At 35.8% G+C, this 24988-nt stretch overlaps 1 protein-coding gene across 4 annotated transcripts; it reads left to right on the top strand.

The window, feature by feature from the left end:
• Positions 1–3353: 3353 nt before the first annotated feature.
• Positions 3354–24934, top strand: LOC113227173 (hrp65 protein-like). 4 transcript variants are annotated; one of them, XR_003310173.1, is made up of 13 exons: positions 3354–3495; positions 3598–3792; positions 4147–4527; positions 4825–5331; positions 6688–6989; positions 7068–7176; positions 7261–7415; positions 7528–7759; positions 8506–8571; positions 23093–23132; positions 23318–23382; positions 23789–24371; positions 24817–24934. XR_003310173.1 is itself a non-coding variant. In XM_026460053.1 (10 exons), exons 2-10 carry the CDS (start codon positions 3601–3603, stop codon positions 13026–13028), a joined length of 2061 nt encoding a protein of 686 aa, XP_026315838.1. In that variant the 5' UTR covers positions 3354–3495; positions 3598–3600; the 3' UTR covers positions 13029–13985. The 4 variants fall into 4 exon arrangements, 2 of the variants coding, with proteins under 2 accessions (XP_026315838.1, XP_026315839.1); XR_003310174.1 differs by having other exon boundaries at positions 3355–3495; positions 7528–7750; positions 24817–24931; XM_026460053.1 differs by lacking the exons at positions 23093–23132; positions 23318–23382; positions 23789–24371; positions 24817–24934 and adding an exon at positions 12912–13985.
• The last annotated feature ends 54 nt before the right edge of the window (positions 24935–24988 follow it).

Here is a 24988-nt window from a genome sequence, read left to right as displayed (position 1 = left end):
GAGATCCAAAGGGGTACCAGAAGCTTATATTGACATCATCCGAGACATGTACCGCGATTCCGATTCCATGGTTAGGACTGCTGTTGGTGACACTAAACCCTTCCCTGTCACAGTCGGAGTTCACCAGGGCTCAGTTCTCAGTCCCTATCTGTTCAGCGTGATATTAGACGAGGTCTCAAGCTCCATCCGAGACACGCATGAGCAACCCCCGTGGATGCTTATGTACGCTGACGATATTGCGCTGGCGGATGCGGATAGAGGGAGACTGGTACGACGAGTGAATGTGTGGAAGGAGTCTCTTGAGAACGGCGGTCTGAGACTAAATGTGGCGAAGACTGAGTACATGGTCTGCAACGCTACAGATCCCCTACCCGTTCGCATAGACGAAGACGCGGTCAAGCCTACGGGCCAGTTTAAATACTTGGGATCTGTACTTAGCGCGTCCGGAGACATCGACTGCGACGTCAGAGCCCGAATCGCAGCCGCTTGGGCAAAGTGGCGTGAGGTGACTGGTGTCATTTGTGACCCCAAGATGCTGGCTAAGCTGAAAGGACAGGTCTATAAATCCATCATTAGGCCTGTCCTTTTATATGGCAGTGAAACGTGGCCCGTACTTGAGCGCCATAAGCAGGAGCTGCGTGTCACGGAAATGAAGATGCTGCGCTGGATGTGTGGAGTTTCACGGAAAGACCGTGTCAGAAACTCCCGCATCCGCGGCAGCCTTCACGTCCGTGACATTGCAGATAAACTGCAAGAAAGCCGCCTACGTTGGTACAGCCACATCTTACGGAAACCGGCATGCTGCGTGGGAAACAAATGTCTGGCTATGCCACCTCCGCCGGGCCCCGGTAGAAGGGGTAGACCCAAGAAGTGCTGGCTTGACGTCGCCAAGGGTGATATGCGTGCCAATGGTCTCACCACTAAGGATGCCGAAGACCGCGCAAAGTGGAATAGAAAAAGCAGGAAAGCGGACCCCGGACTCCGCAGCAACACTGCTGAGGACGCAACCGGGACAACGTGCAGATGAGAGAGAGAGGAATTTTGGAAAGGTGATTAACACGATAGGATAGGTAGTGTATTTATGGGTAATTCTAAACAATGAAGGATAGAAATTATGAAAGGAAATGGAAATGACATGGTGATAGCTGGAAATAGTGATAATTGGATTAATAATAATCTAAAATTTAATATCATTTTTCCTTACTCATTTTTTCTTATGAACTGAGCCAACGTATTTTAAACGGAATAATTATTATACGATAATTATAGAGGAACAGATGTTGGTAAAGAAATTTGTAAACGAATTATAGATTGAAAAAACGAGGCACGGTCATATCTTGGACAGGAAATGAAAAGGTAGTTCAGACTGCCAATGCCTTGTTTACATTCGCGTATTGAATCAGTCGTCAAATAATGTCACCGTAATTTTTTATGAAAGAACGACCACAGACTACTTAGTGAACTACGTTCGTTCCAAAATCACATAGGTTGTTCCTCCGTTCCACTAACTGTCACCGTCACTCACGTCACGACATGCGACTGCGACGTATTTTATAAACAAAATTATGCGCGAACTCCGTTCTGTAAGAGACTGGCGACTGCGCATCTCATTGTATTTCGCTTTTATTTTTAAATTCTAATTATGAACCAAGAAATGAATAATTAGATCAGTAAATACTGTAAATAAGATAATTGTACAAAATTGATCCAAAATAATAAACAATGTTGCATGGTCTTATTAACGAATAATGCGACAGGCAACCTTCACACCGTAAAAATTTAAAGATTATTGCAGATCAATTTTTCAAATGAAATTAAACGTTACATCAAAATGATTATTATAACGACTACTAGAAAGTAGCAGCTTGCCCTCTAAGCGCTTGCCAAAACCGTTTATCATGACGGACAAAATTACGGTGATTTGTCACAGTGATTTTTTTGTAAGTGTAAGTATAATATCATTGGTAACGGTAGTCACGGTGATCGAAACATAACGCTTTCCCCCATGTCTAATGTTAACGATGATATGAATGGTAAAGCATAGACAACTATACTTTAAGGGCGCATTTATTCGACACGAATTTCATCATGCTCATTCCGCGGCCGCCGCGCGGTCGAAGAGCGGAGTCCGCGTTGCCACCGCGTAGCGACCGCGTGCGTCTAATTATAATGGCAAATAACGCTCTATTTTTTTAGCTTTTACGTTTTAACTTAAATGAGTGTCCCTGGCACGCGGGCGAGGCGGGCTTGAATTTGGTCTACGCGGCTGCCCGCGCGACGTCCGTGCAATCACCGTACGGAGTCCGTGGCGGCCCGAGTCGCGGCCGCGTGGTAGATTTCTTCAGAGGAATTTGTGTTGTTGCCTAGTAAATATAATTCAGATTCGTCATTAATGTACATGGAGGCGTGGTAATTGAACGGTCGCCGCGTGTCGGCCGCGCGAAAACTTTCTCCTCGTGTAACTGGACGCTAAAAGTTACTCATTCACATTACAAGCCATGTCGGACAATCATCCACCATATGTCCACAATAATCAATAAATAATTACGATCACAATCGCACAGATCTTTAAAAATACTGATAATCTAATAAGGAGATGGGCAGTGGGTTAAAACCATAAATTTAGTATAGTTAAAACCCAATCTGCCCATCCGGGTATTTCTGCCCAAAGTCGTGGCAGAAACCACTATACTCGTTAAATATCAAGGATTTGGTATTATACCATATAAATTTGAAATTTAGACGTAAGAAATAATTTTTTAGACAAAAAAGACGCAATCTCACACAATGTCCACTAACGATGACGACTCTCACTTAAACGACCCATTCGCTACTGGCACTGCAGTCCGCCGCGCAGGGAGGAAACTGCTCACACACTATCCTGCGTATGGCCCACGTATGAAGCCTCACAGGACAATTGCAGGAATGCAGAAGGCTTGCACTCTGCTACTATTTACATCCATAATCCTGCATTACATTAGAAAGGCAGACTGTTAATAAATTAAAGGTAGACAGTTATTCTGCATTGCAATCAGCCTAGCCGTCCGCCGCAAAATGCAGGATTATGAATGTAGTCGCAGCGTGCAAGTCATCCTGTAACCTTGCAATGCGTCTTAGGGTCGTATTCCAGAACTCTACTCAATGCTCAAGTCAGTACTTGAGCTTTGAGTAGAGTTCTGGAATACCGTTAGACTTTTATTTTTTTCTATCCTAGCAATACGACCTGCGAGACTCCATACATGGGTCACATGCAGGATGATGTGTGAGCAGTCTCCTGCCTGCGCGGCGGACTGCCGTGTATGTAGTGAATGGGCCGTTTAAAAGCCTTGCTACCATGCCAGGCCATAAACATTATTAAAAAAAAGAGACGCCATTTTGGATTAGACGTGTCGTGTTTGTGGTCGTGTCGTCGCAGCGTCGGGCCTTGATTTAGCTAAATAAAACTATCTGTCTATTGCTTCGTACAGAAAATCAGTATATAATAGTTGACGAAAGGTAAGGATGTTTATTATTTTGCCAGAATTGATATGCTGATATGGTTAAATTACATATATAGAGTCTAAAGTAGTCCTTTTACTTTGCTCAAATTTTTTGCAGATTATGCATATGCACGCCATGAATCAATACGGCAACCGAGGCTTTGGAGGACCACCGCAGCCCCAGAGACAAGGTGGCCGTCGTGGAAACAACCGGGGATTTGGCGGTGGTGGCAATTTCCGCAACAATTCTAGATTTGATCACAATCAGCAGAGAAACCAAAATAATCAAGGGGGTCAACGACCTCAGAATGAGGTGAGTTAACCGTTTTTTTGTTAATCGATAACTTTATTATTTATATTTTTACGAATATACATTAAAGTATTCAGTCCTTTGATACATGCAAAGATACATAACGATGCCAAGGTATCGATGTCGGCCGCCATCTTGATAGGCTGGGCTTCATTGCACGCCATTTTCAATTTTCTATTGTAGGGAACTTTACGGTTATAATGCGTGGCATATGTTTCTTGTTAGTTTTAATACTATGAGCTTTATTAAAATATAAGAATACAAATAACAATATTATTATAATAAACTGATGACTTCTTAGAACTAGTTTTAGTGCGTCATAATGTATACTTCCATGAAATCAAATGTATGCTACAGTCAAATCCTCCGCTGGCTGCCGAGAAGCCACAGCAGCAGGCGCAGCCAGTTCAGCAACAGCAGCAAGCTCAGACTCAGCCTCAGAAACCTCAAACTCAGCCACAGAAACCTCTAACACAGCCGCCTAAACCCCAGACACCGGCTACGCCAATCCCGGCTCAACAACAACAACAACAGCAGCAGCAGCAGCAGCAGCAGCAGAAGCCTGCACTCACTATACCAGCTAAGATAGACCCTAAGGACAGTGTTGATAATGCTGCTCCGGAGCAGAAAGTTCCGCAACAGAATCAACCTCCACAGAACCAGAATCAGCAACAAAAGTCGCAACAACAACAGCCACAGACACAGCAGTATCGCCTTCAACAAAATCAGAATCAAAATGTATGTTTTTTCCTTTTCTATCATTTAATAAAACATTTTATATTTTACCTACTTACTTTAAGTGCAGGCCACACTATGAATTAAGCTAAGCTAACTTAGGTTAGCTCATGTAGCTGGGGCGTCTGTTCTTACTTCGATTCACACCACAAAATATGTCGCTCTTCACCCCCGCAAGTACCTATAATGTAGCTCATCACTACTTACTGCGTGTTTTCTTAGTTTATCTTAAGCTGAGTTGGCTTAGCTTCATTTACGGTGTGGCCTGCGCTTTACACTGTTTGTTTATTTGTTATTTAGAATATGAATGGAGGCTATGGTGCCAATAAACAAGGTGGCTGGCAAGGAGGTATAGCTAATAAACAGGGTGGTCCATTTGGCCAAAAGAGACAAGGTGGTCCTGGAGGACAAGGGGCAGGGGGCCCACTTCAGGGACAACAAGGTCAGGGACATCAAGGACAGGGACACCAAGGTCAAGGACAACAAGGTCCAGGACATCAGGGTCAGGGACAAGGAGGGCCAGGACGTAATCAGCAGCGAGGGGGTCGTGGACCAATGGATGGAGGTAAACCAATTCAAAGAGAAGAACAAATGCTAGCAAACAAACTAAAGGACTTACAAGGACCAATACTGGACTTGCCTCCACTTGACCAGTCTGAAGTGAAGTTCAATGGAAGAAGTCGTTTGTACATTGGCAATCTCACCAATGATGTCACTGAAGAGGAAATATTGGGCATGTTTGGTGCCTATGGAGAAACTGCTGAGTTGTTTCTTAATAAGGAGAAAAACTTTGGATTTATTAAAATGGTAAGTTTAATATTTGTTTCATAATACATTTATTTTAAACAAAATTAAAGTTTACAGTACCTCATGGTATAAATTGTACATACTTGATACTTGTAAGTTTCATTATTTATTAGATAGGAATCAGCTTTATAAATAGTAATTAAGTTATAACTAATATTCATCATTTAATTTGTGGTACACTGTTATTGCAGGGACAGACTCGAATCTCCAAAAATACTGTATATAAACTAAAAAAAAACTACAGGGTTTTTTTAAATCAAGGAATCATGGAATCAAGTTTCGATTTGCAAATTTTAAATTTATTTTTGCTATAGTTATTTTGTGGGTAATGTTAACTTCGTATCTGTGGTGAATATATAAAAACATTTGATAATACTGACATGAATTGGTATTATAATATATTACTAGCTGGTGCCCGTGACTTAGTCTGCTTAGAAAAAATACTTTTAGTGGCCTACTGTACTATACTATTTTTTTGTTTAATACTTACAAAGGGCATAAATATGAATTTTCAGATTCCTTACTTGAGAAATTATTAGTACTCCCCACACCAACATACACCAACTTTCAGCCTCTATTTTCTTCTAGCCTATGTGCTTCTTCTAGGTCCCAATTATCTCTATATAAAAATTCAACAAAACAGATTCAGCAGTTTAGGCATGAAAATGTGATAGACAGAGTTACTCATTAACTACTCCGAGTCATCCTTGTTTTATACCGTAACATGTGTAGTGACATTTGATGAATTCTTTTTTAAAGTAGTTATGAAAAATTTTATGTTTTTTCTGTCCCTGTGACAGCTGTGTTACCATTACTTTTTAGGATCTTAGCATTAAAAAAAAACTGTGGTATATATCTTTTAAATTGTTAACTTTTTATATAATCAAATAAGTTTTGGTAGTCTTCAAGAAAATATTCAGAATTATGGAATATTATTTGAAGTATTTTGTCCTGCATTATTGGTCAGACAGTATTTATATTAATTTTATTTAAGTGCAAAAAAGAATTATTTATCCTCATACCATAACTGCAATCACTTAATGAAATATGCACGTTTTTATTTCACAATATGTAATTAGGCTATTAGGATGTGCTAATGCATTCAAATTCAACTTGTGTTTGACCAGTTTTTAAAATTTTGTTCTGGGAGGTTTTGCGAAATAAAAACATTAAATCATTTGTGGTCTTGGTTTTTTGACAAATAGAGAAGTAAGGTATGAAATGTAGTAACGGGTCAAACCAGAGATGTAAAATAGAGATTGCCAGATGAAAGTTTTAACTCGTGTCATGAGATTCCAGTGGACCTGTACTGTATTTATAATTTTGGTTTTTCAAATAAAATATATTTCTCAATAGGATTACAGAGTCAATGCCGAAAGAGCAAAGCATGAATTGGATGGTAAAGTCAGGAGTGGCAAACCTCTCAGGGTTCGATTCGCGCCTCACAACAGCGCTGTTCGCGTGAAAAACCTTCCGCCATTTGTCTCCAATGAACTATTATATCGTGCGTTTGAAATCTTCGGCAAGATTGAAAGGGCTTATGTGAAGGTGGATGAGAGAGGGAAGAGTCTTGGAGAAGGCGTGGTCGAATATGTACGCAAGCCAAGTGCCTTGGCGGCGATTCGTAACTGCACTGAGAAGTGCTTCTTCCTTACATCGTAAGTTTATTCTTATTATTATATCTATAAAGAATGACAATTTTTGCGACATGTACCAATTTTTTAATATTATTTCAGATCACTTCGCCCCGTCATTGTAGAGAGCTTTGAAGAGCCAGATGAACTGGATGGCTACCCTGAAAAGAACTTGCCTAAGAAACACCCCGAATTCCTCAAAGCTCGCGAGGTTTATAGAAATTTTAATTCCATAAAATTGTTATTTACTATGTCAGCAATCGTATTAATTCATAGTTACGTATTCGTCACACAGCTGGGGCCGCGTTTCTCCGAGGCTAGCAGCTTTGAACACGAGTACGGCACGAGGTGGAAACAACTCCACGAATTACATCGTCAGAAGGAGGACGCCCTTAAGAAAGAACTCGCGGCAGAAGAAGAGAAGCTGGAAGCTCAGATGGAGTACGCTAAGTAAGTATGCATGTGTGTAACACAGAAAATAATATAACTTTGTTGTCTTTCAATAACCACCGCCACTCAATCGAAATGAGCGTGTGACGCGAGTGGTACGGTTTTTGCGCAGATACGAGCACGAGACCGAGCTGCTCCGCGAGCAGCTGCGGCAGCGCGAGCAGGACCGCGAGCGGCAGAAGCGCACGTGGGAGATGGCCGAGCGCGCGGCCGACGAGCGCCGCGAGGCCGAGCGCCAGCAGCTGCTGCGCCAGGAGGAGGAGTTATCCACGCGCATGCGCCAGCAGGACGACGAGCTGCGCCGCCGCCAGCAGGAGAACACCCTCTTCGTGCAGGTTCTGCCCGTACCGAACATTTTTATTTTTATTCAAGTAGTCCGATCTCCACCAATGTGCGGTGTATATTCAACAACAAAACAAATATGGCAGTCGGGCGCTCACATTTCGTACTATCGTTATTAAGAAACATTGTATACACACCATTATATCAACCCACAAATTGCTACTGTCACACCCATTTCAGACTCGAGCCATTTACAGAACATTTTTTAAATAAATACATCTTACATACAGTTCGAGAAACCACCATGAGAAATCGTTAGCTGTAAAACATGTCAATAGATAGATAAATTGTTTATTAATCACAAAACACACACATGCAATACACATAAACAAACTAAAATAAATAAATAAACTAATCCAAAAAAAGCAATACTACAAAAAAAAGTAACACTACAATGAATACAATATATGCATTAAAACAAGATATCATTATTTTTTCAATTTTAAAAAACAAAAGATCAACTAACAAGATGTACAAACACAGAAATATGTAAGGCATTAGAATAAAAGCTCGCAACGCATTGCATGTGTGCGCTGTGATGATATAACGGCCGTAGCTCAGTGTGATTGCTGCTCAATTAGAACAACGTGTACTGATATTCTGCTACGCCCGAGAAAAGCAGAAAACGGCGAAACCGCTGCGCGGCAGTGAGTGCGCAATAGGGAATATCAAAAGAATTAAATGTTTATAGAATCATATATATTTAATTAATATTATAACTTAATTAAAATTATAACAATAATTTCAGGCCCAACGGCTGAACTCCATGTTGGATCGTCAGGAGCAGGGCATGTTCGACCAACAGAAGCCTATGGTGAGTACTTTGCTTGATTTTCAAGTTTGTACCACGTAGCGCTACCGGAATTGGTAAATTCTTGGTACAAACTTTCGTTTCTTAAGATAATACTATATTATTTCAGGATTATGATTTAATATGTCGCATTGTAAGTGTATTAGAAAAACATGTGCATCATGAATTGAAATATTACTATTTTTGTAGGTACAGTAGAACCTTCAAGTGTTTCAAGTGTTGCGTAATGTATACATACGTATACTATATATATACGTTTTGAATTAAGAACACATCTCCAAAGACCATAATTGCCAAAAATATGAATAAAATCTCATTAATTATTTACCACTCAAATTACTAAAGAATTCCCTTATTAATTAATTAACATCAATACGTAATTATTATTATTTGTAATAAAATAATTATGAATAAATAAATGCATTGAGTTAGGAAGACAATTGCTTGTTAAAAAATATAAGCCTTCTTCATCTCTATTAAGGGCATTGCCTTATTCGTTCATTACTGATGTATACTCTACATGGTTAGGTAAATTCGATGGATTTATTATTAAAGTGCAATTAGACTTATTCAATGATCTTATACACAAGATATGTTACGTTCATAGTAATCGACAACGTTTGAAATGTGTCGCGCAACCTATAAAAACTTTTTCAAAAAATGGCGCGTGATTTGCATTGTCGGGTCATAGATGATTGTATATATATATATATACATTCCGTAAAGTAGGTAAGCAGTAAAACACAATGGAAAAGGTAAAAAAATATTTTGTTATTAAACAAACGTGAAAAACATTGATAAGTAAGTCAAATAGAGTCGTCTATTTATTATAATGCTATTTCTAAGGTAATAAATAGATTTGTTCCTTATATCCCTATCCTTTCATCATCATCATCATCATCATCATCATTTCAGCCGAATGACGTCTAATGCTGGGTATAGACCTCCAACAAATTTAAATTAAGTTCAATAAATTGGTCTTCCGCACTTAAACATTAACATTAATTAGGTCTTCTAATCAAATCAAAAATATGATTTTTATTTCAATTCTGTGTATTTTTCATATACAGGCAAGAAATTATTTTATAATGTAAGATAGCATAAAAACGTACGTTACAAATCTCTATAAATAAGTATCCCGATTACTATTCAGTCATCTACCGAATTTATGATTTTTCTGCCTATAATGCTCGTATAATCTGCACTTATCACAGACGTACATCTAAATAGACGCCGCAAGGGTACTTACTTCGCGTGCCCAATGTCAGCTATAAACGCCTAGTTGCCGCTGCTACGTTTCAAAACGCACACGTTGCAAAACCTGGCCTTTATCGTAATTAAACATCAGTAGAAAACGCGAAAAATGCCTAATTATGCCAATAGAAGCAGTAAAAACACCATAGCTGTGAGAATTGAAATAAACAAGGAAGGTTTCCTTCTACAGTTATATATTTTTGTAATCAGAATATGTATAATTTATTTTAAAGTGAATTATTTTAATTTTGAATTAATTTCGAGAAAACAAATATGCAAACGAGTGTACGCCGCGTGTTTCGTAATACATTTTTTTTTTCATAGTTTTTTGTAATGTATTGCGGCTTTTACTTGGTGCAGTACACTTGTGATCCTTCTTTAGTAGGCTTTGAATATCAAACGTGCGATACTTTTGTAGAATGCATGAAGTTTCGTGCATACCAAAATCATAAAGAAGCGACCGTCTTTATGATTTTGGTCAAATTTTACGATTACTGATGTTAACTTGATGCAACACAATTCTCGATTTTGATCGATTTAGGAACCAAAGGGATGATATCCTTAAGACCTTAGAAAATGTTATAAAAATATTCTATAAAAGTTTGTTAGTTTTCCGGAGCAACTTTAAAAAAAAACACGTGTTAAAGTATTACTAAAGGACGTATTAATAATTATGTTATTCTGCCCCCGTAGCATCCTGCCACGATAAAACTTATTATACCCACCTTTAGCTGTCGTCAAATTCGAGAGATAAGACCACCATTATAAAATTTTATCACAAGAGCCTCGACCAATGGCTGCAAAAGAATATCGCAGTACCAAACAGCTGATTTTAAAACATTTTGACAGTTCTGCACAGTAATTTTATCAATCTAAAAACAGAGCGCGACAAACGGTATAAAAATAAATAATAAAAACTAACAAATTGATATTATATAAATTATTGGGAAAAAAGTGAAGAGTACATTTTTAAAACAGTTTTTAACACATGAGGGTAATTAGAAATAAATAAATAATAAAGAATATAATGTAAAATGAGTAAAACCTGAAACTACAAAAACATTTTTTTTGTAGTTTCGTTGTTTTCGCGGCGATGGTTAAACGACAAAGATATAGCATTCATTATACCCAATTTCATATCGTTATCCTTGTTCATGATAATGTATAACAATAGTCCATTACTATTTGGTAACTGTAATTCTGATCGATCGAATTCGAAATTGTTTCTTTAAACAAAATCACTCGAGGACGAATTACTCTGGTGCGTATGTTACCCATTCTGTATTCGCATTAAAAGAAAAATATTTTAATAATGGCTACATAGCTTTATCAACTGAAATAAACACGTCACGGGGACGTTTATCACATATTGCATGTGACGGTACGGGACGTTACTGCCATGCTACGGTCACTTGTATTATTTTACTATATTAATATTTCACGGTTTCTTATAAAGCAACAAATACTTGAAAAATCATTATTTCAAGTACGTGCTGCGTCCACGTCTTGGATTTAGTCAATCGCTTTAATGCCGAAGGAGGTTTCCCGTCACTAAATAGCGCTTATGACGCCATAGGAGGCACAAAAATATGGCAAGCTTGGTTTTCATGCAGATTGCGGTACTTGCGGTGTCTATTTAGACATAATATCAGTGCCACTAATCTATGACCGGAGTTCATGCGTCCTTATAAATCTTGCAGTTGTCTTATTTTCGAATCTTCAAGATGCGGATGCCAGTAACATATTTGCTTTTTTACGTATATAAGATCATTGGACAAATTTCAAATACGTGGTAAAATATAGGGTGTTAGAAGTTTTAAGGAGGTTCTACTGTAATGTATATAATACGATATGTAATATCTACATAATTTATTTAAAAAAAATGAACTTGCAAGAAACCGTAAAATAAAATGTTTGGCGTCAAGAAATTATATCTATTCACACGAATAAATAATATCAATATATAATATTATGCTCCGCATTTATGCGGTTGGTACTTCATTGAACGATAAAGGATGCAAACTTCGAAATATTCTCTGAAACAGTTGGAAACTGATTTTTCTGTTCGTCATTTAATTACCAATCACTATTGTGAAACAAAATTGCGGACACAAGTGGGTCATTACGTTTGTGTTTAGTTAACAAAATTACGTCAATGGAATGATGCGCATTCAATGTCATGATTAGGGCGTTCGAAACATAAACGAAACTCAAATAAAGGTATCTACAGCTCAAAGAACGCATGTTGATGTCGCATTAGGCGGACCCACCTAGCTCATAAAATAGATATCCAATTACGCGGGCACGAGACTAATGGTCAAGATAAGTAGCTCGTGTGATTAAGAACGCGTTGGACTGTTGGATGCAAGCGATCCAGACCGTATGTGATGGATGCCCTTCTGCTAGGTGTGTGTCGTTATGATGGCAGTGTTTCGAATACGGTTCGGGTCCAAATGACGTTGTAACACGAATTATTGTTTGCTTAGGATTATGAACGTTGGTAGTGGTTTACAAAGTGCAGGTTTTGTGACAGCCGCTTTTTCAAGACTTGGCATGCTTCTTATAATATTTTATGACAAAAGAGTGCACATAGACATCGTCAAACTCGTCAGTTGACATATGTTGGTGACGGCAGTGTCTGATATCAGTCGTTCGCTAATTATGACGTTATTGTGCTGAATAGATATAATTTCTGAACAAAACTATATGTCGCCCTATCGGAGAATTTGACGACCGCCTTTTGTAATTTTTTCTGTTCCATTGGTATGAAATCACGACATTATATGGAAACAAAAGATTATTACTTGACTTAATGAAACTTACACAAATTTTACTGATGCTTTTAGAAGTTACCTACATCACAAAATCTGCTAAACAAATTTTACCTGGTAATATATTACAAAAAGGAAATTGGTGGTGTAAAATATATTTTTCTCTTAATTTATCAACTCATTACTTTTTAGCACACTGCGTAAGTGAACAAAATGATGGTTCCTTTTCGATGTGATTCGTAAAGGTAACTTGTCGTTGAATTATCTTGTTTTTTATGCAATGACAACTATTGGCAAGTATTATGATTGCTCACTTAGGACGGAGGCTACCGAGACCAGTACGACATGTCACGCGGAGGCTATGACGACATGCAGGGACGCGGTTGGGACAACCGCCAAATGGATGATTACCCTAACAAACGTCGTCGGTTCTAATCACAGCGTCTTAAACACTCGTGGCATCACGTATCACGTCTTAGTGAAATATTGCACATTTATCATCTGTGCGGGAGTTTTCAGCTAGACAAATTTTGGGGGGTTGACATTTCGTAAATCTTTATTTTATACATTTGATGTAAATGTATTTCGTACAAATGTAGTGTTTTCTTGACCGCGTTCACTAAGTTCCTTGGTCGATGAACAGCCCTATGACGATTTTATGACGATTAAATTAACAACAAACTTTTTCTAAAATCTGCCCATAATTTGTTCTGGCTGGCGATAGTTTTGAAGTCACATCATTTATTCAATAACAATATTGATCACATTGAAATGTAGGTTTAACGTAAAGTAATACATATTTTAATTAATATGTTAGATTAAATAACGCTGAGATTGTTTTGTTCGGTTACGGTTGTTAGGAAACGATCGAAAGATTATTTATTGCCAATTTTTTTTACTTTCACAATAATTCTCCATAGAAGGAATATTGCAAATATATATAATGTATTGGCAGATAACTGACTGTCATATATTTAAAAATATCAATATATTATCAATACATTGGCAGCAATCATGACTGAAACGGTAAAAGACAACACTCAGGGAAATGAGTGCATGCATAGTTTTGTTACAGTATGATACGAGCTATTTTGGATTTTACTAATTACATCGAGTACTGTCTCGCTTTTCAAATGTCATAAATATATAAATATCATTCTACACACCGGCGGAAATTCTTATATTTATTCTTGTATGTTATTTATATATCCACTTAACAGTTCTTAGATCTAAACTTGCTATATAACCGCTACTACCAAATATAAGAAACATACATTCAGAATGTCACTTGTAGCATTTTTAGAAGCAAAATTATAATAATGTCGTAACGTATGCAAGTTATTTTGACCTAAACGTAACAGTGGAAAAATCCATATCCAAATCTTTGATTAAATTAATTTATTTTATGTATGAAAAATTTATTTTTTACAAAATAGAACTAGGTTTTGGGTAGGTTTGTACTCGGCAAATCTTAGTAAGATAGTACATTATGTTTATTTTTAAGATAGGTATGTGTTAGGTTACTTTAGTGTGAAACTTAATTTATCTATTCGTGAATTGAGTATACATTTTTAATAAATTAAGAACTTAGATTACATATTTCTGATTCTTATTTCAGTGTTCCTATTTTTTTTATTTAACTTATTTATTGGAGCCGCTATTAATAATTTTATATTTGTGGGACTATTGCTCCATAATGCATGCAGTTATATTTTTATTTAAACTCTATCCACTTTTAAAATGTATGTAGATAATTTGGTTCATCTACCAACTAATTCGAGTTTAAAAGCAGTAAGTATAAGTAAACGGCTGGGAGTTTTCGCTGTAGCAGCCTTTTGAAGGAATTTGGCAAATAAAAATTTTCTTATTGTTTAATTGATTTTGAAGATGCTCAATTAATAAATATGGAAGAGGTTTGTGTCCAAATGCAAGCAAATAAAGTTTTGACGTAAAGAGCTGTATCACTGCGACTTCACTTGCAATGACTATCACGAATTAGCGATTTGACTAGGGTTGCAGCCGAATATAATTAATTATTTCAACTTACTGAACGATTTAGAAAAAACAGAAGTGCGTAGTGAAATGTTTTGCCACACATATTGTTTTTAACACGTTCACCCGTTAATGTATGAGAATGACAGCCAAAGTAGTACCTCCTCCTTGTGCCCATCTATCCAAAAGATTACCAGTGTGCTTTGAGTTTTAGGGAATTTGGGGAAATTTTAACATAAGCAGCATATATTATGTATATACAAATAGATTTTAAAGTGACCGAGAGGAGGCATCTTTTGTCATTTGTTTGGGGAACAAAAAATAAAAAGAATGTCCTTTAAACTAAAATTTTTTCAAACTTATAAAAAAATCCATAAATTATTTGTAAGTTTTTAAAATATTTATTAGATTTTAAAAACGATAAAATATTATTGTATGTACGAAATCTGCAACTTGTTCCAAAGCAACTTTTCAGTTTATGCAAATGGAAACAACAAACAGCATGTCATAAATTTAAATTAATACAAGACTTCGTCATGGCAAATAATTCCCGTTCAATACAATAAAACTAAATTTACGTGCTAAATTGCACATTATTTGTTGTTTCATTAGCTTTAAATGAGGCCTTCCCAACCGGGTTTTCAGATAGGCCATAATTCAACCTCATTGTCAGGTGGCGGGCCATCTAGCCGTTCTGCATAACGTCCTTCCACGGTCTGTTGGCGAGCTTTTAATATAATTATATTATCAGAAGTTTCTCGTGAAGTACACGTTGGCCCAGGATCTTTAGTCCTGGTTATTAAAGGTAAACAATATAAAAAAAGTAAAGTTTTGTGAAAGATTATGAAGAGATTATGGTTTATAGAGAGAGAGATATGATGTTTTTTTTTGTTTTATTGTGGGGCACAATTATTTGTTTCCTTTGTATGAGAAAATATTTTATCTCTTGTAAGTTCTTAAACGATGTTGGTATTACTAGGTTTGCTACTAAAACCTAACAAGAATGTTAGTTGCTTTTTTGCTAGACAAGCTTTTATGTAAAAGAAATACCTGAAAATTAATGTACGAACCCAGTCAGTTTTTGTAAATAAATGCTCTGCAAATGGTTTATGGAAACAAAAGGTCTAGATTTTATTACTTACATTTGTTATGTTTAAACAATGGTTTTTATTTTTTGTAGTTTGTGAATAGAGTACAAATAAGAAATGGACATAATTATTATCTAAGGCCAAAAATATGGTCGATTAAATAGTCCTATTTTTTATTTCATGGACTATGTATATTTTCTATTTGTTTCTTGCATTGGATACTATAATTTTTTTTGGAAAAAAAAAGTAATGACTGGGTATAAAACTTAAGTAACACACGCTAACTACAGGTAAGTATAGAGAAAATGTGGATTGGCACCTTCCGTAAAGCAGAATTATCACACTGCACATTTCAGATTCTTTACAATAAATAATTCTATAGTCTTATATATGAAATATATGTTCAAAATTCTTAAGATTCCATGAAAATATTTTACAATAAAATAATTATTTTGTCAGCATAAAATATACCCTATAATTTTATAAGCTATTTGGCCTACGCAATTAACATGTTTTAAGGAGCACCGTAAACTGACGCCATAAATAATCTACACATCATGATCGTCCTCACCGGCGAGGACGAAGAGCCCCCAGTTCAGCATATACTCGCGCAGATTTATCCCTACAGCACGCCCTTTTACCGGAAGTCTCCAGCAGTCCTCAGGCCTGCTACTTTAATTTTTAACGGGTTCAGAGCCTTCAGCTTACCATTTTATCCGGTGGTGCAGTCAAGGCCATCATCGGCCAACTGCAAAGTGTCCTTCAGAAAAAAAGAGACGCTGCAATATTCCCCAAAGGATATTCAAAATTACATGCCGATTAGTGTACACACTTCTAGCGTCCATTCACTAATAATACTTTTGATTTTGTTTTCTGTATCTTGAATGTGATGGTACATTTTCATAAAAAAAAAACTTAACCTGTGACCAGTTAATATCAATTTCTGCTCCTACGCACTTTTCATAAGAACCATTTTTCTTGTTATTGTTTTTTTTCAGAAAAATGCTTTTTTAATCTGTATCAACGTCATAAACTCTTTTTTTTTTACAAAAGTTATATTGAATAGTAATGGACTAATGAGAATGGATTTGTTTCAAATCGAATTTCTAATTGTCTAGGCGAATTTGAGCGCTCTGTGCTACAACTCTGTGACAATTGTTTCATCAGATCAAGTTCGGCGTATTTTCAAAACGTCTGAAAAATGAAATGATGTTGTATTCATATCATCGTTGATACTCTGCAGAAAAGGCTGATATTTTTCTCCAATTTTTTGATGTTTTACATCATACCCGTTTCTTCTCACTGTCAAGTGTTACAGTTTTCGTTAATGTCTTTTGTGCACTACCGTGCATTTCTCAGATTTTATAATTTTAAAGTCTTTCCAAACAGCTGTAAAAAAGGATTGTGGAGATAAAGGAAGATTTGGAAATACTGAAGAAAAATACAACTGTGTTATTTTCTGAGGACAGTATTCCTCACGCCCGACATCGACGACACTATCTGTCTCAAACTACGTCATTATGTGTATGGTAAGTTGTAACTTATATTTCCAATGGCATGAAAGGTTGAATTCCAGTCACATTTTTATGATCCATCTGTCTGCGATAGCCTGTGTGATCAATCACAGATATGAGAAGAAATTATCTGTTGTAACATTCGCTGTCGCACTCGTGGGTCTCTAAATCTGTGACACTGTTCGACCTTGCATCCGGCAATTATTATATTTGCCTTTTTCTTATGTACTCGTATGGGTTTATGTACCCAGACATAGTCATTCTGCGAATAAAGCGCATTTAACAGTGACCCAAATGTTCTGTTTTGACTCTTCGGAAAGTAAAGATTTCTCAATGGACCACTATATACTACTTGTACGATTTTTCTGAAAACCGATCAATTAACGAGGAAAGTTATTATTTATTTTATACATACAGGATACAATTACAAGAATATTAATGTAGGTAGGAATGTTTAATACACGATATATTGCAGTACAGATTGAAGAATTAAACTAAAGCGTTTCAGCTTGTTAGTTATAGTAACGCTATATTGTATTGGGTTATAAGATTATGTTCAGCTTGAAAAAGTACGACCACATTTCCTGGTGTATGGATGAACTGAATTTACTGCATATTTGTCGTCGTAGAGATGAATATGCCGCAAATATGTTTATAACAAACGTTATGTGTGTCCTGTATGAAATCCTTTTCAACTTTCCACTAATTATCTTGGTTAGTTCTTTCAATTCCGTCAGGCTATGGGTGCCTGCGTTCCAGCACTAATTTGTCCCTCATCCTACTTTCCCACAGTTCCCAAAATTTTTAGGAGTAGATAAATGTCTACATTGAGATAGAAGGAGTAACATCGAGTGGTTAAAACCACCAAATATTAATTGATTACTTTTTTCGAATTCCGGAATAGTTTTACTGCATCGTAAGATAAAATAACTCACTTGGGAAGCTGAAGTTGAATTTTCAAGTAATTCTAGGGGCGCCATGTAACGCTTATATGTAGACTTCTATCTAATCCTTGGGAACACCCTATTCCGACCATTGTTTATTATGGATTACATTACAATTATTATTCATTGATTATGTATGGTTTAGTATTACGTGGGGCGCACTATACGTTTCCGGAATGAATAAGAAAAAAATACTATAAATGGTCAGAAATGAATTTATTGTCAGAAATGCACTTTTTCATACGAATTAACCAATTTTGAAAACATTTATGCCACTCCTCCGTGACAATCTCTGAAACATATTATTCATACTCTTCGACAGCCTCTTCAGATTATGGAAATCGTTGGCCGCGTAACTGGTTCTTAATTTTTGGAAATAAACAAAAGTCACAAGGTGCCAGGTCGGGACTGTACGCGGGATGGCTCATAAGGTCAACGTTGTTCACCTTCAAAAATTCATTTGTCTGTCTGGCCGTCTGAGAACTGGCATTATCGTGGTGCAAGATGATACGGCGTTTATAGTTATTGTTACGGAGTTTGTCAATAACGTCCGGCAAACAAATGGTCGTGTACCAATCACTATTCACAGTACAACGCTTCTCCAAAGCAACAGTAGCCACGTGTCCAGTTTTATTATAAAAAGAAGCAATCATCCGCTTAGAAGCACTTTGCACGCACGCCACTTTGATTGGTTTCGGCTCATCTCGAAAGACCCATACGCTCGATTGCTGCTTTGTTTTGGGATCGTAACTATAAATCCATGCTTCGTTACCTGTTACTGTGTCCCACACCAAATTTGACGCCCTGGATCTGGTAAGCATGGCATTGCACCAAGTGACGCGATCTGTTTTTTGAGCCTCAGTCAAATTGTGTGGGATCCACCGAGAGCACAGCTTTTCACACCCAAATGTTTGTGTATTATTGATTGTATTTGACTCATGCCTATGCCCAAAGATGCCCAAATCTCATGGTATGTCACATGCTTGTGTGTTTAGATCATACGGCGCAAAGCATCGATGTTTTTGTTGTTCACAGCAGTGGACGGGCGACCATTACTAAATTCGTCACTGAGATTCACACCAGCGCGATTTGAATTCTGCAAACCAGCTATAAATAGTCGTCTTGCATGGGGCTTCATCGCCAAAAGTAGTTTGAAGCCGAGCGAAGCTCCGCTGAGCTGAAATTACACTTAAAGTCGTAGAAAATCATACTACTAAAATTTTCACGAGTTAAATCCATGGTGATATAGAGAATCAATTTCTAAAATGACACCACAACGTAAAAACAAATGACAGTCAGATGAAATAAACTGTATTCTACAGCCAAAGAGTTCCATTTTCAAATGTTGTAATTACTTTTTAATTATTGTTTATGTAAGTGGCCAGTTCCGGAAACTTATAGTGCGCTCTGTGTATAAATAATTATAATACTAGTAATTTACCTGTGTGATTATTGAGTTAGTAGCATTTTAATTATTTCTATGGAATGTCAGGATGTTTCACCACCATGATATTCCGAAACCAGCCGGATCAAAGGATTTTTTTCTGTGTTCAATCTTTGTATTAATAATTATAACAAACTATTGTAGATTTTTTATACGACGTTACGAAACGAGGAACAAACTATCCCCTCGGTTGTTCAAAGGTTAGTTAGAAGAGATTCCTTTATTGGATCAGCTCGCCTTTGTACACATTTTGTTATGAAATTATTTAAGAAGTGTTTCTTCACTCACGTCTGGAAAATTATGAATTCATTAATGTACTCTGCAATATTGGTCAACACTTTCATGGGTATCGCTTTTAAAACTCCATTGACTTTTTCTTGTTTAAATCAAAGTATTGTGTGAATTCAGAACGTTCTGAATTTTGAGATTGCGCCGGCGAGCACTATCGAACTGATGGTGCAGATTTTTTGTACACATCTGGATGTAAATATATAAGACGAGTGCGTTCGATTCTCCTGTCCAGTATGAGTACAAATATGCGTAATAAAATTGTGAATCTTTACTTTCCGAATAATTTTTGTAAATGTACTCCTAGTGTACAAAGTAGATAGTCTATTAACATGTTTAAACTATTTGCACAACAGAAACCTAACTAATGTTACGATGATGATTTCTCTATTATATAATAATTAACCATTTTATGAAGATGAGTATTTTACTCCTATTTTTAAGTTATATTCCTTCATGCCAATAAATCTACGAATACCTTTATAATATGTGCTGCGTTCATTTATTGCAAGAAGTGCAAACCAGGACTTATGACTTGTTTATATTATAAAACTCTGAATTAAAGCTGAAGCTTTAGCGAAGCTTGTGATATTGATTGTTCTACTTATTATAACGTAACTTTGCACAAAAAGTTTATCAAATCAACATAATAGCAAAAGGTACTGTACGAAATAAACTTGTTTGCTATTCTTAGGTGGTATGTTAAAACAAAAGGTAGGTGTCAAATCTACTATTATGGCGGTGAAGTGTTGTATGTAACCATAACTTGTCACATAACTTGGAAAAGCTCAAAATAAATTGTGTTACATTTCGTAATAAGCTTCATCATAAGAAGCTTTACTAAAACTAAATGGACTATACCTTCCCTTCACGGGAGACCCATTAGCATAATATAATAAGACAAGTATGGTAACTCGATACAAACGTAGCATTGTGCCTTACACGTGTATAAGCCGCGTTGCGCGCCGCGTATGGACCCACAGATTCGCATAATCTCGCGGTGCACGCGCGTTGCATAGCTCAAGTCGCCTCACGCGCCATTAAATAAGATAAGATAAATTTATTTCAATATGACTTAATCTAATACAATTATAATGAAAACAATGTAATTGAAGATAAAATATTAAAATAAATAGTAATAAACAAAAAAAAAAAATGTAAATTATATAAAATAATCATGGTAAAATTAAACATTTTAATCTTAGTGCCTAATAGTGCAATTGCGATGCCTAAACTAAGTACATGTGTACCTGTATTTTAGGCATAATAGTGCATTTTTCATAACAAAGCTTAAAAAAATAAAGATTTTATAAATATAACAAATAAAAGATAAGTAGTTATAATTTATAAAAGATAAGTAATTAAACATTACTTATTATATAAATATAAATTATGAAATAACTTCCAACAAGTCCTCGGTATCATTGTAGGTTTTACTCTTAAGCCAAAATTTGACGGTCTTTTTACATTCAGTTTTATTCATATGAAAAGTAATGCAAAGTAGAATTTATTTTAAAATAAAGGAATGTGCCAAGGAAGCAGAAGAATCTATAGAAGAATCTATGTGAGTGTGCTGTGCGGAGTTGTGTACGAGATGAAAAGGGATCGTATCGTCTTTGCTTAGTTACAGTCATGTAATCATATGGAGTAATTGAGTGCTTTTTCAAAATTATTTGTAGGATAAACAGTTGCCGAACAGATAGAACATCGCACTCGTTTAGTAATTTGTGGGTTGGGTAATCGAAAGGACGAAAGTTGATCACTTTAAGAACAGCTCTCTGCGCTCTTTCCAGGTGTATCAGAGTGGTCTTATGTGCACCGCCCCAGGATGTAACGCAGTAAAGTAACAGTGATTGACAAAGGGCTAAATAAACTGATTTGAGAAGGGCGCTGCTGGCCGAGTATCTTAAATTTTTAAAAACATAAATCAATTTTCGAACTCTAGAAGTTAGCGCCCCTATATGCTGTTTGAAATTGAGATGTTGGTCAATTATGACACCTAAATATTTAATATTGCTTGTGCTGTCCAGTTTTGAGCAAGTACAGAGGCATCCAAGAGATCGAGGGCCAACACAATTGTGAACTACTATTGAGTAAGCATTCTCAACAGGTTGTGAGGAAATATTGTAGGAAAAAGTGATTGAAATAGAATTAAAGCGCTCACTCGACGTTTAAAAATTGACATCAAATCGTCGGCTTATTGCAAGAAGTCATAATACTAGACGACGAAATAGCAGACGTTCATTGTTGCGTTTGTGGTAGTTTGAACAAGGGTGCCTCAAATTCAGAATTGTTCCACATTTATTTTCTATTTCATAATCATACTCCATAAACAACATACGAATCCGCGATACTGGTATAAAGTATCTTCAGCATTTAAAAAAGTTCATAGCTCGAGAATACTGCGATGATCTCTTATTTTTTTACGAATTATGTTTTCAACCTATAGGCACAACTAAAATAATAATGTAATAACCCTACGCTCCGAGCGAAGTATAGGTATTTACGCGCCGAATAGGCGGGAGTTGCCCTACTTACTCTTTTTATACTATGCCATTCTGCCGTTCTTACAATATTAACAGTCAGTATGTTTGAAATACTTATAGACTTACTGTTCTTATCGTAAGCACGGGAGCATTAGTGTGACGTAAAAAGTTTGATACAGTTCATTACTTCAAGAAGTCTCGTTTAAAATTTCTCCGTTTGATTTCTTTGATACCATTGTGTAGTGAATTGTTAGATGAAGTCCACAGTGATAATGTGAGATATTCCAGTTTCTATCAAGTTCGCTTTCTTTTAAAATAATGCGATTGTCATCCCTCACAGTATCCATCATCAGCGCAATATTTACAATTCGTAATTAATAAAATACGTTGAATTATATGTGTTTTTTTAATTTAATAAATAAATATTCCTTAATGTTTCATTGTCTGCTTGGACAGGAAGCACTTCACATACTTCTACTCACTTGTTAAGTTACATTTTGTGCAAAGTTACTTCTTTTTTACTTGACATATTTGCTTTATGACGCCTATGAAACAAAAAATCATGCACATTAAACTATAATTAAACGACATTTAAATTTTCAATGCAACATTTCTTTCTAGGAACCGTAACATTACCTACAATTTAATATATTGAATTTTGTTTCTTTCCGTTTAAACATTTTCAGGTGGCAGCTCTATTATCATTAAATTCACATTGCTAATATTGTTTTTTATGTTTGCAGGTGTCCGTTTTTAGCTAGATATGGTCTGGATTCATATAAGGTAATTATTACACAATAATAAATAAAGCTCATGAAACTATATGGCCTCACGAGTTTATGGTGAATATATTAGACTTCTATGTACGTCGTCGTCGTAGTATTATTTTCATCGGTCTCCTAAATCAACTATGTTATTAAACGATACTAATGTATTTTCTCATTTCAAAAGCTTTTCTTTCTTTGCAGATGGTAATCTTATATATCACCTACCTTTACTGCCAGAGATAAGATGTTACGGTCAGACTCGTCAGGTATTTGAAATTTTTAAAAATGTTTTGGAAAGTCAACATTATTTTCGACTTCACGATATATACATACATATATTATAAAATTAAACCGATTCACTACATTTAGTGCCACTGTACTGTACCGTAAAATTTCGTTGCCTTTCTATTGCTTCCGATCAGAGATTGCTATTTTGCGACAGGGAGCAACTCCGTGACAAAATAGTGCTCTATGTCTGGGAGAATTTATACGGCTACATTTTCAGTAGGCGTGGCGCTACTGACACACGATGATGATTTTAATAATTTTTTGTCTTCTTTTCCCGACAGATGCATAATGACGCACATTTTTTTATCTGATAAAATTTATGTAAATTTTTGAACAATTCGTCATACTAGTTATACATATTTATGCAACATTATTTATTTACAGATTTGTGTTCGTGATTGCGGTTGCAGTTCAAGAGATTTTCGTCGGTGGAAACCAATTTTTATACATTTTGTACACAATGAAAAAGAACTAATCAAAGGTCAATTATATTTGAGAGCCTTTATTATTTGCTTACATTTCGGAGCCTTTACTGTGGATTATTTTGCATACAATTGATATAAAACTAATTATTTATCGACGTTAAAATTCGTTGAGATAATCCAAGCGTTATGCAGATAATCTAAAAATCTTCCATTTTGTCAAACTATACTTAAGTGTTGTTATTGTTATCGTCATGGCTCACTTAACATTATCACTATAATTATTGTTATAAATCTCCCTTAGTCTTGAATGTTATCTGTGTCATAAATTCCAGTTTGTCTTAGATTCAGTTAGTCATGTCTACTAAGTTTATTTCTCGTATATTCTATATTTTCATATGTAAAATATATTTGTTAAAATTTACGTCACAACGTTGCCAGAACTTACAAATAAAGTAGATATGTTAACTTTATAATACATAATAAACATAACTTTGTCTATACTTACAGTTACTCTCAATGGTGACGCGTGCAAAATGTTATTGGTAAGTTTATTATGTTACATTACCAACATCATCACCATTAAAATAAAACGAAGTGAATTGTATTAAACTATAGTCTACTACAATTGTTATCATCATACAGGCTTAGGCCTAGGCCACAGTTCGTTTTCCAAAGGTTGCAACCTTTTCTAACGTGCAGGTTTCGTCACGATGTTTTACTTCAACGTTAGCGATGGGTATTCTTACTAAACATTCACAAATGTAGGTACGTAAATAGACAGATGCCTATCCCATTTCATTTCAATTAAATGTGCTTATTGCGTAGTAAACGTTACAGAAAATGATGATTCATTATATTTTTGTCTTCTTTTCCCGACTGATGGACAATGAAGCATAACTTTTTAAACTGATTAAATTAAGTAAGTAATATGTACGCACCTATTTTTGTCTCAAAAATAGAGTTGATATGTATTTTTGTTTGTTTCAGATTACGTCGTAGAATATTTTTTATGATTTGTAAATATAACCTAATTTGATGATTGAAAGTTTCACTTTTCAATACTTAGTAACTGTTACGAATTATGTTACATTCGTAGGAAGTGTATCAAATGTGATTGAAACTAAAACTGATTGACAATATATGTGATATCTACAAATGA

The sequence above is a fragment of the Hyposmocoma kahamanoa genome, unplaced genomic scaffold (genome assembly GCF_003589595.1).
Source record: "Hyposmocoma kahamanoa isolate Upper Pololo Valley unplaced genomic scaffold, ASM358959v1 202, whole genome shotgun sequence".
Classification (NCBI taxonomy): Eukaryota; Metazoa; Arthropoda; class Insecta; order Lepidoptera; family Cosmopterigidae; genus Hyposmocoma; species Hyposmocoma kahamanoa.
The sequence above is the reverse complement of the archived record's forward strand: the minus strand, read 5'-3'. Positions and strand labels throughout refer to the sequence as shown.

Coding starts and splice junctions, on each gene's coding strand:
- LOC113227173 (XM_026460053.1), top strand. CDS start 3,601: ATGCATATGCACGCCATGAATCAATACGGCAACCGAGGCTTTGGAGGA. Junction 7,416..7,527: donor GCTCAGATGGAGTACGCTAA/GTAAGTATGCAT, acceptor GTTTTTGCGCAG/ATACGAGCACGAGACCGAGC. Junction 8,572..12,911: donor TCGACCAACAGAAGCCTATG/GTGAGTACTTTG, acceptor TTGCTCACTTAG/GACGGAGGCTACCGAGACCA.